General features: G+C 42.3%; 1 protein-coding gene across 4 annotated transcripts in view; it reads right to left on the reverse strand.

Annotated features, from left to right (window-relative positions):
* Positions 1–14707, reverse strand: part of LOC134347278 (nipped-B-like protein) — a 518044-nt gene that overhangs the window by 200096 nt on the left and 303241 nt on the right. For all 4 annotated transcript variants that reach the window (XM_063049674.1, XM_063049675.1, XM_063049673.1 and 1 more), the window contains 3 exons: positions 12793–12831; positions 4647–4795; positions 2393–2473 (listed from right to left, as the gene is read on the reverse strand). In XM_063049674.1, coding sequence (XP_062905744.1) covers positions 2393–2473; positions 4647–4795; positions 12793–12831 — 269 coding nt within the window. The remainder of the gene's footprint in view (positions 1–2392; positions 2474–4646; positions 4796–12792; positions 12832–14707) is intronic.

Raw genomic sequence — 14707 nt, forward strand, 5'->3', positions numbered from 1 at the left:
GTCAATCACCTGGCCAGGCTCATTTTCCTGCACCAGGTTCAGTATGGCCCCTTTTCTTGTTGGATTATATACAGTGGCATGCAAAAGTTTGGGCACCCCTGGTCAAAATTTCTGTTACTGTGAATAGCTAAGCGAGTAAAAGATGAACTGATTTCCAAAAGTCAGAAAGTTAAAGATAACACATTTCTTTAATATTTTAAGCAAGAAAACTCTTTATTTCCAGCTTTTACAGTTTCAAAATAACAAAAAAGGAAAAGGGCCCGAAGCAAAAGTTTGGGCACCCTGCATGGTCAGTACTTAGTAACACCCCCCTTGGCAAGTATCACAGCTTGTAAATGCTTCTTGTAGCCAGCTGAGTCTTTCAATTCTTGTTTGGGGGATTTTCGTCCATTCTTCTTTGCAAAAGGCTTTTAGTGCTGTGAGATTCTTGGGTCGTCTTGCATGCACTGCTCTTTTGAGGTCTATCCACAAATTCTCGATGATGTTTAGGTCAGGGGACTGTGAAGGCCATGGCAAAACCTTCAGCTTGCGCCTCTTGAGGTAGTCCATTGTGGATTTTGAGATGTGTTTAGGATCATTATCCTGTTGTAGAAGCCTTCCTCTTTTCATCTTCGGCTCTTTTACAGACGGTGTGATGTTTGCTTCCAGAATTTGCTGGTATTTAATTGAATTCATCCTTCCCTCTACCAGTAAACATTCTCCATGCCACCGGCTGCAACACAAGCCCAAAGCATCATCGATCCACCCCCCCCCCCGCTGTGCTTAACAGTTGGAGAGGGGTTCTGTTCATGAAATTCTGCACCCTTTTTCTCCAAACATACCTTTGCTCATTGAGGCCAAAAAGTTCTATTTTAACTTCATCAGTCCACAGGACTTGTTTCCAAAATGCATCAGGCTTGTTTTGATGTTCCTTTGAACCTTTTGAATAGAATTTTTTGGCCGCAATGAGCAAAGGTATGTTGGGAAAAAAAAGGGTGCAGAATTTCATGAAAAGAACCCCTTTCCAACTGTTAAGCACGGGGGTGGATCGATCATGCTTTGGGCTTGTGTTGCAGCCAGTAGCACAGGGAACATTTACTGGTAGAGAGAAGAATGAATTCAATTATATACCAGCAAATTCTGGAAGCAAACATCACACCATCTGTAAAAGAGCTGAAGATGAAAAGGGGATGGCTTCTACAACAGGATAATGATCCTAAACACACTCAAAATCCACAATGGACTACCTCAAGAGGCGCAAGCTGAAGGTTTTGCCATGGCCCTCACAGTCCCCCAACCTAAACATCATTGAGAATCTGTGGATAGACCTCAAAAGAGCAGTGCATGCAAGACGACCCAAGAATCTCACAGAACGAGAAGCCTTTTGCAAGGAAGAATGGACGAAAATCCCCCAAACAAGAATTGAAAGACTCAGCTGGCTACAAGAAGCATTTACAAGCTGTGATACTTGCCAAGGGGGGTATTACTAAGTACTGGCCATGCAGGGTGCCCAAACTTTTGCTTCGGGCCCTTTTCCTTTTTTTGTTATTTTGAAACTGTAAAAGATAGAAATAAAGAAGTTTCCTTGCTTAAAATATTGAAGAAATGTGTCATCTTTAACTTTTTGCCTTTTGGAAATCAGTTCATCTTTTACTCGCTTAGCTATTCAGAGTAACAGAAATTTTGACCGGGGCGTCCAAACTTTTGTATGCCATTGTACATACTGATTTAAGAAACCCTCCTGGATGCTAATAAACTCTACCCCATTTAAGCCTCTTGCACTAAGAAGATCCCAGTCTACATTAGGGGTGTCAAAATCACCCAAGACAAAAACCCTATTATTTTTACATCTTCCCCAACAACCTGTATATCTGTTGCCCAATGTCCTGTGGCTGTTGGGGAGAGTGACTGTGCCTTTCTTATTTTTAAATTTTACCCATATACACCAGTAGACTAGTGCCCTCTGAGTGCAACTGTGATATTGCAACCCGCCCCCCCCCCCATAAATAGTGCATCTCACCACCACCAAGGACCACCCTCACCCCTTTACCTCCCTCCCTCTCTTTTTCAAAACACCTTGAAACCCTGGAACATTAACATCCAGTCCTGACTCTCCCCCCCCCCCCGCCACCAAGACTTTTTTATGGCCAAAACATGGAGTCATAGAGCACTACAGAACAGAAACAAGCTCTATGTCTCATCTTAGTCTGTGCTAGTCTGCTCTTCAGCATAGTCCTCCCTCACAAACCTGAGAACTCTTATAACCATCACCAAGCCAGAAAGAGTGCAAAAGTTTTAGTCAACAGTCATCAACATGCTGTCAAGGGCAATTAGTAATGGAAATGAATGCTAGTCTCATTGGTGATGCAACATCCTGCAAACAAATAAAAATATTTCAAGTAATTATACTTACAGCTGTCACCAGCTTGATACCACACAACTGCAACTCACTGACATTTTCCACAAAAAATGGTGTAATCCCCATAGAAGAAACCTAAACAAGTGAAAAAAGTGAAATTAGTACAAAATTTCAGGGAGACATGAACAATAATCATAAAGAACACAGAATATTACAACATAGTACAGGCCCTCAATGTTGTGCAACTCTTTAGTCTACTCTATTAATCAATCAAACCCTTCTCTCCAGCATAGCCCTCCATTTTTCTCTCCATACTTGGAGTTTCAAGAATGCAATCTCATTGAAAGAAACATTTTTGAGAAGCTAGATAGGATTAATGCTGAGATAATGCCTCCTCTTGAGAGTCCGGAAATAGGCAGAATGTTCTCTGAATGAGCAGGGATAAATTTAAACCTGGGATGAGGAAGAATGTCTTTTTTTATTATTAAGTGCAATTGTGAAACAATAGCCAGATCAGAAATGCTGATCAAGTTCACTGCTGCTCAGCGATAGAACACAAAAAAAAATCATATGTACAATTAAGAAACATTATAAATAGTAAAAATACTGGAGTCATGATGATCATGATGAAGTCTGCTGGAGAGAGACATTTATACACATGCTGTCCTCCATAGTTCAGAGATTGAAGGATAAGGTTGCAGGGTGACAAAATGTGGCAGGAGCAATTGGAACTAAAAACTAATCCCTACCAGGAGAAAACAGCACCTGTTCTTTCCACACTGTTCTCCAGCAGTTTAAGGACGAAGTTCAGCCAGAACGTAACTCACAAGTGCTCTTGAAAGTCAGGTATTAACCCTACCTACCAACAACCAAGCATTGCCATCCTGGTCCCCTTCATGGCAGCTTATGAAGAAGCATGTGACTTCCCTCCCAGAATCAGTTTTATTATTACTGACCTATTTCATGAAATTCATTGTTTTGCGGCAGCAATACAGTGCAAGACACACAATTACTATAATTTACAGAAATACCTAAATAGCTGAAAAAATGAATAAGGAGGTTGTGTTCATGTACTCTTCAGAAATCTGATGGCAGACAGAAAGAAGTTGTTCTTAAAAGTTTGAGTATGTGTCTTCAGGCTCCTGTACCAGCTCAACAATGGTAATGATTCTTTACTGCTTTTTGAACATGCCTTTGATGATAGGGAGGATTGTCCCCATGGAACTAGCTGATTCTACAACTCTCTGCAGTATCGTGTAATCTGGTGCATTCGGGGATCCATTCTAGCCTGTGATGCAAGCAGTAAGAATGCTCTTCATTCTACATTTGTAGAAATTTTGCAAGAGCGACATTTCAAATCTCCGCAAACTCCTAATTAACTGGAGCTGCTGGCGTGCCTTCTTTGTGAATGCATCAATATGTTGGGCCCAGGATAGATCCTCGAGGCTGCTCACCCTTTCCACCATTGACCCCTGAATGAGTACTGGTGTCTATTCTTCCAACTTCTTCCTGAAGTTCACTATCAATTGCTTGGTCTTGCTGACACTGAGTGCAAGATTGTTGTTGTGGCACCATTAAACCAGTGGGGAGGGAGAGTGGGAGGAGTGGGGGGAGGGGAAGGAAGGAAGGATTGACTGTAGTGGACATGATGATTTAACCTCATGCTGAGGATTTGTATTACTAGACTAGAAAAATAGAGGGCTATGGGTAACCCAAGATAATTTCTAAGGTAAGGACATGTTCGGCACAGCTTTGTGCGTCGAAGGGCCTGTTTGGGCTGTAGGGTTTCTATGTTCTAAGACTAGTTATACTCCCACTCAAAACTACATTCCCGATGTTGGGGAAGTCCAGAACGAGGGGTCACAGTTTGAGGATAGAGGGGAAGCCTTTTAGGACCGAGATTAGGAAAAACTTCTTCACACAGAGAGTGGTGAATCTGTGGAATTCTCTGCCACAGGAACCTGTTGAGGCCAGTTCATTGGCTATATTTAAGAGGGAGTTAGATATGGCCCTTGTGGCTACGGGGGTCAGGGGGTATGGAGGGAAGGCTGGGCCGGGGTTCTGAGTTGGATGATCAGCCATGATCATAATAAATGGCGGTGCAGGCTCGAAGGGCCGAATGGCCTACTCCTGCACCTATTTTCTATGTTTTCTATGTTTACATCTGAAGGAAAGAACGTTCTAAATCATACTAAAGAATTTTTTTCCTGGGAAAGAAAATGTATCCCAAATGCAAGTCAAAGGAAGAAAAGCCAGTAACCAAGGAGTAGCACGTCATAAACACAATGATGGCTCAGTTAACAGTTACCTGAAGGATTGTGGTATCAGTGAGGAGCTGTATCTCCAGTAGTTCTGCCATGTTGGAGACAATGTCACACACCCTGTTGTACAGCATGACTATTACCCTCTGTTTATGGCTGGAGTACTTTGCTCGTTTGGCTTTTGAACTGCCGCTTTCTGGAAGAAACAAAGTGATCCAGCTTACCATCAATACCAAAAAGAATGAATTGCAGTGAAATCCACTCAACGCTTTATCTATTCTATCATATACAATAATGCTGTCTACACAGTAGCCTAGCATTGAGTGCAACACTTTACAGTGCCAGCAATTAGAAGATCCAGGTTTGATTCCTGCTGCTGTCTGTGAGGAATTTCTATATTCCAATCATGACGTAACCAAGGTGTTTAATGCTGTGTCAGGAATGCTGTTATTTTTGTGTCCCAGCTACTCAAAGCCAGCATCCCTCATCTCCCTGGGGCCCTGCCATACATGGTATAAATGACAATTAAATTCCATTTGCTCTCCAACTCAGCATCTAGGGTTCCTCTGGGTCTGCCCAACTTCTAAAGTGTTAGGGCTAGTAAGTAGTGGGTATGACATATTGGTGCCGAAAGCATGGTGATACTTGCGGGTTGCCCCCAGCACATTTGGACTGTATTTCTCATTAACACACTCACAATTCTTTTCACTATGTTTTAATGTCCATGAGATAAATAAAGCTAATTTAAAAAAAATATTCTTTACGCTGTGAATTCTTCTACTTTCTTCTTTGTTCTCAAATCCTTTCCTTGAAGTCATTTAAAAGCCCAGAATCTCAGCCTTGAACATTCAAGGTATTCCAAAATAGAGAACTCTAAAATGTACTCAATCCTCTGGGTTAGCAGTAAATTGTGATCCTTTACCCCACAACATAGAGGAGGAAGCAATGATAGTAATCTATCAGCAAAACTCACTATTGGTCCTCAGCATAATTTAGTGAGCCACATAAATAGTACATGATTAACAAATGTCACTGCTCTGAAACATGAACTCAGTTATTCTCTGCAAAGATAACTGCACTGGAGAAATTACCTCCACCACTTTATCAGATAGGGTACTGTAGTTTGTCACCACCCTATGAGTGAAAAGAATGTCCTCAAATCATCTTATTTCTCACCTTAAACCAATGAACTATAGCTTTAGATGTCACCATTAAGGGGAAAAGTATATCACTATCCATACAATCTATGCACCTCACAATTTTGCATACTTTTACTAGGTCACTGCGCAAACTCTTCTATACCCCAAATATGAACAAACCCAGCCTGTCTACTATCCTTAAAAAAATATTCCACCCAAAGCAACATCCTGATCAATCTCCTCTATATACCTATTCCAATACAATCACATCCTTCCTACAATGTGTTACCAGCACTACAAACTATATTCCAATCATGATGTAACCAAAGTGTTTAATACTGTGCCATGAATGCTGTTATTTTTCTGTGTCCCAGCTACTCAAAGCCAGCATCCCTCATCTCCCTGGGGCCCTGCCATACATGGTATAAATCAGGATTAAATTCCATTTGCTCCCCAACTCAGCATCTGATCAAGATCATTCTGTAACCTTCGATTAGCCACGTTATCATCTGTGCCATTTGCAAACCATAAAAACAAAAGATATTGGAGCAGAATTAGACAATTCAGCCTATCATGTCTGCTCTGCCATTTGACCATAGAGTCAGAGAAGTACAACACAGAAACAGGACCTTGGCTCACATCTAGTTCATGCCAAAACCATTTAAACTGCCCACTCCCATTGACCTGCACCAGGACCACAGCCCTCCATATCCCTACTATCCATGTATCTATTGAAACTTCTATCAAACTTTGAAATCGAGCTCACATGCACCACTTGCACTAGCAGCTCATCCCACACTCTCACAACCCTCTGACTGAAGAAGTTTCTCGTGTTCTCCTTAAACCACACCTTTCACCTTCAACCCATGACCTCTGGTTGTAGTCCCACCCAACACCAGTGAGAAAGCCTGCTTGCATTAACCCTATCTATACCCCTCATAATTTTGGATACCTCTATCAAATCTCCTCTCAATCTTCCATGTCCTAACATATTCAATCTTTCCTTGTAACTCAGGTCCGGTCCTCAAGACCCAGCAACATTCTTTGTACTCTTTGCTGTAGGTAGGGGACGAAAACTGCACACAATACTGCACATGATATCTATTATGTGTAACTAGGGGGCCATGCACAATCCGGATTTGATGGAGACAGGCGGGAGAGGCACAGAGGAACACCTGGAGTAACTTCTGAAATGCTTGCTTCGCTGTCGCTGCTACTGCGCAATCAAGAATCTCCGGAGATGAAGGCCCCAAATCCTCGGCTTTGCCTACTGCCTGTTGCTGGGGTCGAAGCGCTCAGCAGAGATGGTGCTCGGTGCCTTCGGATGGACTTGGAGTTGGACGCTTCCAGTATGCTGCATCGGCAAGTTGGCGGCGCTGGAGGTTTACCGTCTGCATGAGATGATGGGACTTTCGAGAGACTGTGAGATTTTTACTGTGCCATGGTCTGTTCTTATCAAATTACGATATTGCTTTGCACTGTTGTAACTATATGTTATGTGGTTTTTGTTAGTTTTTAAGTCAGGTTGTCATGTGTTTCCGTGATATCATTCTGGAAAAACATTGTATCATTTCTTAATGCATGCATTACTAAATGACAATATAAGAGGACTGCGTGTCCTCATAATCTAATCTAATCTAATACTCCAGATTAGGCCTCACCAATGTTTTATACAACTTCAATACATCATCCTGCCTCCTGTACACAATACTTTGATTTATGTGCCAAAAGCTTACTTTAAAACCCCATCTACCTGCAACACCAATTTCAACGTTATGGACTTGTATTCACAGATCCCTTTGTTCTTCTACACTCCTCAGTGCCATACCATTCACTGTGTAAGACCCCCCCTTGGGTGGTCTGAATGAAGTAGAACACCATGCACTTGTGTGCATTAAATTCCAGCTATGATAGCCCCCCTCGCTGCACACCACTAGTCACAGGCTTCCAGTCAGAGAGGCAATTATCTACCACCACTGTCTGGCTTCTCCCACAAGGACAATGTCTAATCCTTTATTACTATATCCTGAATGCAGAGCGACTGCACCTTCTTGACCAACCTCCCATGCGGGATCTTGTGAAATGCCTTACTAAAGTCCACGTAGACAACATCCACTGCTTTGCCTACCACACATGAAACCATGCTAATCAGTCCATGTCTATCCAAATACTTATATATCCGGTACCCAGAATATCTTCCAATAACTTTCCCACTACTGACGTTAGCTCACCAGCCTCTAGTTTGCTGGTGTATTTTTAGAACCTTTCTTGAACAGCGGAACAACGTTGGCTGTCCTCCAATCTTCTAGTACATTTCTGTTGCTAAGAATGTTTTAAATATCTCCACTAGGGCCCCGGCATTTTCCACACTTGCCTCCCGTAGGGTTGGAAGGAACACCCTGTCAGGCCCTGGGGATTTATTCACACTGATTTCCTTCAGGGTAGCAAACACCTCCTCCTCTGTAACCTGTACAGTATCCATGAAGTTGATGCGTTTTGCCTCACGTCTACAGAACATTAGAAATAGGAGCAGGAGTAGGCCATGTGGCCAATCGAGCCTGCTCTGCCATTCAATAAGATCATGGCTGATCTGGCCATGGACTCATCCCCACCTACCTGCCTTTCCCCATAACCCTCAATTCCCCTACTATGCAAAAATCTATCCGACCTTGTCTTAAAAATATTTACTGAGGTAGCCTCCACTGCTTCATTGGACAGAGAATTCCATAGATTCACCACTCTCTGGGAAAAGCATTTCCTCCTCATCTCCATTCTACATTTACTTCCCTAAATCTTCCGGCTATGTCCCCTAGTTCTAGTCTCACCTACCAATCGAAACAACTTTCCTATCTTCACCTCTATAGATTCTGTGTCATCTCCCAAGAAAATACAGATGCAAAAATTGCATTTAAGAACTCCCCCATCTGTTTTGGCTCCACACTTGGATTACCATTCTGGTCTTCCAGAGGACCAATTATGTCCCTTGCAATCCTTTTGCTCTTAACACATCTGTAGAAACCCTTAGGATTCTCTTTCACCTCATCTGCTAGAGCAAATTCCTGCTTTCTTTTGGCCTTCCATGTTTCTTTCTTAAGTGTTCTCTTGCATTTCTTATTCTCCATGAGCACCTCATTTATTCCTACTTGCCCACACCTGCTAGGCACCCCCTTTTCTCTCATAACTAAGACCTCAATATCTCTTGAAAACCAAGGTTCCCTACACTACTTGTCTTTACCTTTTATTCTGACAGGCATATACAAGCTTTGTACTCTCAAAATTTCACTTCTGAAGGCTCCCACTTTCCAAATACACCTTTGCCAGAAAACAGCCCTTCCCAATCCACACTTGCCAGATCATTTCTGATCCCATCAAAATTGGCTTTTCTCCAATTAAAAATCTCAACCCACCAACCAGTCCTATCTTATTGCATAATCACATTGAAACTAATTGCACTGTGGTCACTGGATGCAAAGTGTTTCCCTACACAAACTTCTGATACCTGCCCTGTCTCATTCCCTAACAGCAGATCAAGTAACGCACACTCTCCCATTGGAACTTCTACATACTGATGAAGGAAATTTACTTGAACACACTTGACAAATTTTATCTTATCCAGTCTTTTACAGTATGGGATTTCTAGTCAATATGTGGAGAGTTGAAATCATATACTATATACATCTTCAACATAAACAAGAATATAATTCTTGCAACAGTCTGTGATCTCTTTAAAAATTTGTTCCTCTAAATCGCTAGGAGTGTTGCCTGGTGTGTAATATAGCCCTATTAACTTGGCCATACATTTAAGATTTCTCAGTTCCACCCATAAATCTCACTTGTCGAGTTCTCCCATCTATCCTCAAGGAGCACTGTCATGATATCTTCCCTGATTAGTAATGCCACACTTCCTCCTTTAATCCCTCCCACTCTGCCATGTCTAAAGCAATGGAACTCTGGAATGTTGAATGGCTAATCCTGCCACTCCTGCAACCAAGACTCACTAATGGCTACAATGTCATAATTCCAGTGTTGATTCATGCACTGAACTTATTCGCCTTTCCTACGATATTTCTTGCTTTAGGGGAATGGGTAAAGAAGTGGCAAATGAAATACAATGTGGAAAAGTGTATGGTCAGGCACTTTGGTGGAAGAAATAAAAAGGCAGACTATTATTTAGATGGAGAGAGAATTCAAAAAGCAGAGATGCAAAGGGACTTGGGAGTCCTTGTGCAGGATACCCTAAAGGTTAACCTCCAGGTTGAGTCAGTAGTGCAGAAGGCAAATGCAATATTGGCATTAATTTCTAGAGGTATAGAATATAAGAGCAGGGATGTGATGTTGAGGCTCTACAAGGCACTTGTGAGACCACACTTGGAGTATTGTGTGCAGTTTTGGGCTTCTTATTTTAGAAAGGATATACTGACATTGGAGAGGATTCAGAGAAGGTTCACGAAAATGATTCCAGGAATGATAGGGTTACCACGTGAGGAACGCTTGGTAGCTCTTGGGCTGTATTTCCTGGGGCTCAAGAGAATTGGGGGGGGGGGGGACTCATAGAAACATCCTGAATGTTAAAAGGCCTGAACAGATTAGGTATGGCAAATTTATTTCCCATGGTAGCAGAGTCCAGGACAAGAGGGCACGACTTCAGGATTGAAGGACGTCCTTTTAGAACTGAGATGCAGAGAAATTACTTTAGACAGAGGGTGGTAAATTTGTGGAATTTGTTGCCACAAGCAGCTGTGGAGGCCAATTCATTGGGTGTATTTAAGGCAGAGATAGATAGGTTCTTGATTAGCCAGGGCATCAAAGGGTATGGGGAGAGGGCAGGGGAGTGGGGATATTTGGAAGAATTGGATCAGCCCATGCTTGAATGGCAGAGCAGACGATGGGCTGAATGGCCCACTCCTGCTCCTATATCTTATGGCCTTTGAAATATACGCAGCTCAGGACACTAGCTGGTATATTTGATGCCATGCTCAACGTTTTGATTACTGATTTTGAGGTCTTACCAACATCTGCCTCCACAACCTCTCCACTAATTGTTCTGGCACTCTGGTTCCCATCCCCCTACAAATCTAGTTTAAGCCTCACCGTGAAGCATTAACAAACCTTCCCGCTAGGATATTTGTCCCCTCCAGTTTAGATGCTTCTGTGCAGGTCCCTCTTTCCCTGGAAAAGAACCCAATAATCCAAAAATCTTATGCTCTCCCTCCTACACCATGTGTTAAACAGTATAATCTTCGAGATCACAACCCTGAAGGTCCTGCCCTTTAACTTAGTACTGAACTCTGTGAAGTCCAAATAAAAGTTAACCAATTTCCCCTGGGCTCAATAAAGTACTACTACTACGACGACAACGACGTTAGAAACCAGGAAATTATAATCTGGGGAGTCTGACATCAGTTGTGGGAAAGTTAATGGAAGGTATTCTGAGGAATGGATATACAAGTATTTGGATAATCACAGACATTAAAGATACTCAATATGGCTTTGGGTGTGCTAGGTCATATCTAACCAATCTCTTCATGTTTTTTGAGGAAGCTACCATGAAAGAGGATGAAGGTAAGGCAGCTGATGTTGCCTACATGGACTTTAGTAAGGCATTTGACAAGGTCCCGCATGGGAGGCTGGTCAAGAAGGTTTAGTTGTTCAGCATTTGAGGATCAATGTGCCTGTTCCGTTTTCGTTTGCTTTTTTGTGTGGGGAGGAGGAATTGGAGGAATGAGAATCATTCTGCCATTCTTTTCTATCTTGGTTTCGTGGCTATCTGGAGAGTTGTATACTTTGATAACAAATGAACCTTTGAACCTATTTTGAGTACATAACATGGGATGTTATGTTGAAGCTGTATAAGCCGTTGGTGAGGCCTAATCTGGAGTACTCTGTGCAGTTTTGATCAACTACCTATAGGAAAGATGTAAACAAGGTTGACAGAGTGTACAGAAAATTTACAAGGAGCCTAGAGGACCTGAGCTTTAGGGCAAGTTTGAATAGGTTTGGACTGTATTCTTTAGAATGTAGAAGATTGAGAGGAGATTTGATAGAGGTATCCAAAATTATGAGGGGTATAACAGGGTTAATGCAAGCAGGCTTTTCCTACTGATGTCGGGTGGGACAACCAGAGGTCATAGCTCAAGGGTGAAAGGTGAGAAGCTTAAGAGGAACATGAGGGGAAACTTCTTCAGTCAGAGTGTTGTGAGAATGTGGGATAAGCTGCCAGCGCAAGTGGCACATGTGAACGCTACTTCAACATTTAAAGGAAGCTTGGATGCGTACATGGATTGTAGCGATAGAGAGGGCTATGGTCCTGGTGCAGGCCATTGAGAGTAGGCAGTTTATATGATTTTTGACATGGACTAAATGGCCCATAGGGCCTGTTTCTGCGCCGTACTTCTCTATAATTCTATGTTATAACTTACCAAATGCATTAGACTTCCACATACAGACAATATACACCCATTTCATCTAATAGAAAATCAGTAATTTTTTTCCCGCCAAAGCACAATTGTCATGTACGTACAGCTCCAGTAATATTCATTTATGTGCGGGTTGTAAGTTGTCCCTAAGAGTGTGTGGAATTTTCCTGGGTACTCTGGGGTTTTCCTACATGCCAGAGGTATGCTGGTAGTTAGATTAATTGGCTAGTGTAATATAGATGACTGCTGGCAGAAATAGAGGATGTAAATAAACATGTATGAGAGAACAGATTATAAAGAAATAAGTCATAGTTAGGAATTGATTGGATTGTTCAGAGCTCGCACAGACACAACGGGCTGATTGACCTTGTACTTAGTAAGCAAAATAAAAAGAACAACAACATTACTACACCTTGCAGCATTGTTTACATACAAAACCTTTGCCTCAAACCAAGACCGCACAAGACTAAAATTACAAGCACGCCATACAGAATCATACACATAATATATCAGGCAAAGTATTAAACTGGACCTGAGCTCAAACATTTACCCGCTTGCCCATTCACTTAGTTGATGTAAACAATGCAATGTTATGCTTTACCGTCTCTTCAGTGATGATGCTAGGTTACTTCACTTACTTGAATGAAAGCGATTCTCCTCCGGGTGTTTGGACGTTGCTGTGAGGTAAGCAGATGCAAGTTACTGGTGCTGTTACACGTTCTATGATAAAATTTGCAATTTATCACATAGGGAGTATACCAATGAGATTACTGGCCGTTAATGCTTTTCCTAACAGTATCCTGACATATAACATAAACAACGAAACAGGCAGAGCAGGACTGATCTAATCTCAAGCTTGCTCTGTCATACAGCAAGATCATGGCTGATCCTCTATTGGTTCCCCAAACTCTTGCACTCCCTCCCCATACCCTGAGAATTTCTTGCAGTTGAAATATTTGTTAATCTCTATTTTGATTATGTTCAATGATCATCCAATTCACAGATCCTTAGGGTAAATATAAGATTACTCACTCTTCTAAATCCCTACATAGACTTGATTCATCTCATCAGGAATCAACCCAGTGAATCTTCTTTGCACCAACTCCATTGCAAGCACTTTCTCTTTTAGTATGGAGACTAAATCTGCACGAAGTCTTGCCAGCATTTGGCAAATTGCCCTGCCTTTATCTTACAATCCCTCCTAATAATGACAATGTTTCATCAGCATTCCCAATTATTTGCTGTATCTGAACATTAACTTTCCATGTTATAGAAACATAGAAAATAGGTGCAGGAGTAGGCCATTTGGCCCTTCGAGCCTGCACCGCCATTCAGTATGATCATGGCTGATCATCCAACTCAGAACCCTGTACCAGCCTTCCCTCCATACCCCCTGATCCCTTTAGCCACAAGGGCCATATCTAACTCCCTATTAAATATAGCCAATGAACTGGCCTCAACTGTTTCCTGTGGCAGAGAATTCCACAGATTCACCACTCTCTGTGTGAAGAAGCTTTTCCTAATCTCGGCCCTAAAAGGCTTCCCCTTTATCCTCAAACTGTGACCCCTCGTTCTGGACTTCCCCAACATCGGGAACAATCTTCCTGCATCTAGCCTGTCTAATCCCTTTAGGATTTTATACGTTTCAATCAGATCCCCCCTCAATCTTCTAAATTCCAACGAGTATAAGCCTAGTTTATCCAGTCTTTCATCAAATGAAAGTCCTGCCATCCCAGGAATCAATCTGGTGAACCTTCTTTGTACTCCCTCTATGGCAAGGATGTCTTTCCTCAGATTAGGGGACCAAAACTGCACACAATACTCCAGGTGTGGTCTCACCAAGGCCTTGTACAACTGCAGTAGTACCTCCCTGCTCCTGTACTCCAATCCTCTTGCTATAAATGCCAGCACAAAGTGTAGTGGCAGGAGGTCACCTGCTGCCTCAACTCCACTCTGCCAGTCAATACGATCATGGCTTATCAACCTCAGATTTCAACTCCTCCTCTGTGCCAGATTTTCATATGGCTCAATCCCCAACCTTTCAAAAATGTATCCATGTCCAATGTTAATACTTCCAATGAGAAGGCCTCAACAACTCTCAGGGGTCGAGATTTACCACTCTCTGGGGTCGAGATTTACCACTCTCTGAGAGAAGAAATTTTTATGTACCCTAGTTTAAATGACCAGCCCCTTCCCCTTATCTTGAAATTGTGTTCCTTCATTCAAGACTCTGACACGAGTGGAAACACCTTGACGTCCATCCTAATGTGGCCCTTAGCATCCCTTAAGTTTCATTAAGATCACCCCTCATTCTGCTAAACTCCTCCCTCATCAGGATTTGGCCTGGTATACTGCCATTGAATTGTCTCCAGTACTACTCCATTCTGTCCTAAGTAAAAGGACCCAAACTGTATGCAGTACTCCAGGTGTAGTCTCACCAGCAGCTTGTAACAAAAACAAATTGTACTAAGAACAATCAAGCAGTTTGTTCTTGATTGGACATGGCATCAAAGGTTACGGGGAGAAGGCTGGGAACTGGGGTTGAGGAGGAGA

Source organism: Mobula hypostoma, chromosome 5 (assembly GCF_963921235.1).
Source record: "Mobula hypostoma chromosome 5, sMobHyp1.1, whole genome shotgun sequence".
In the NCBI taxonomy this organism is placed as follows: Eukaryota; Metazoa; Chordata; class Chondrichthyes; order Myliobatiformes; family Myliobatidae; genus Mobula; species Mobula hypostoma.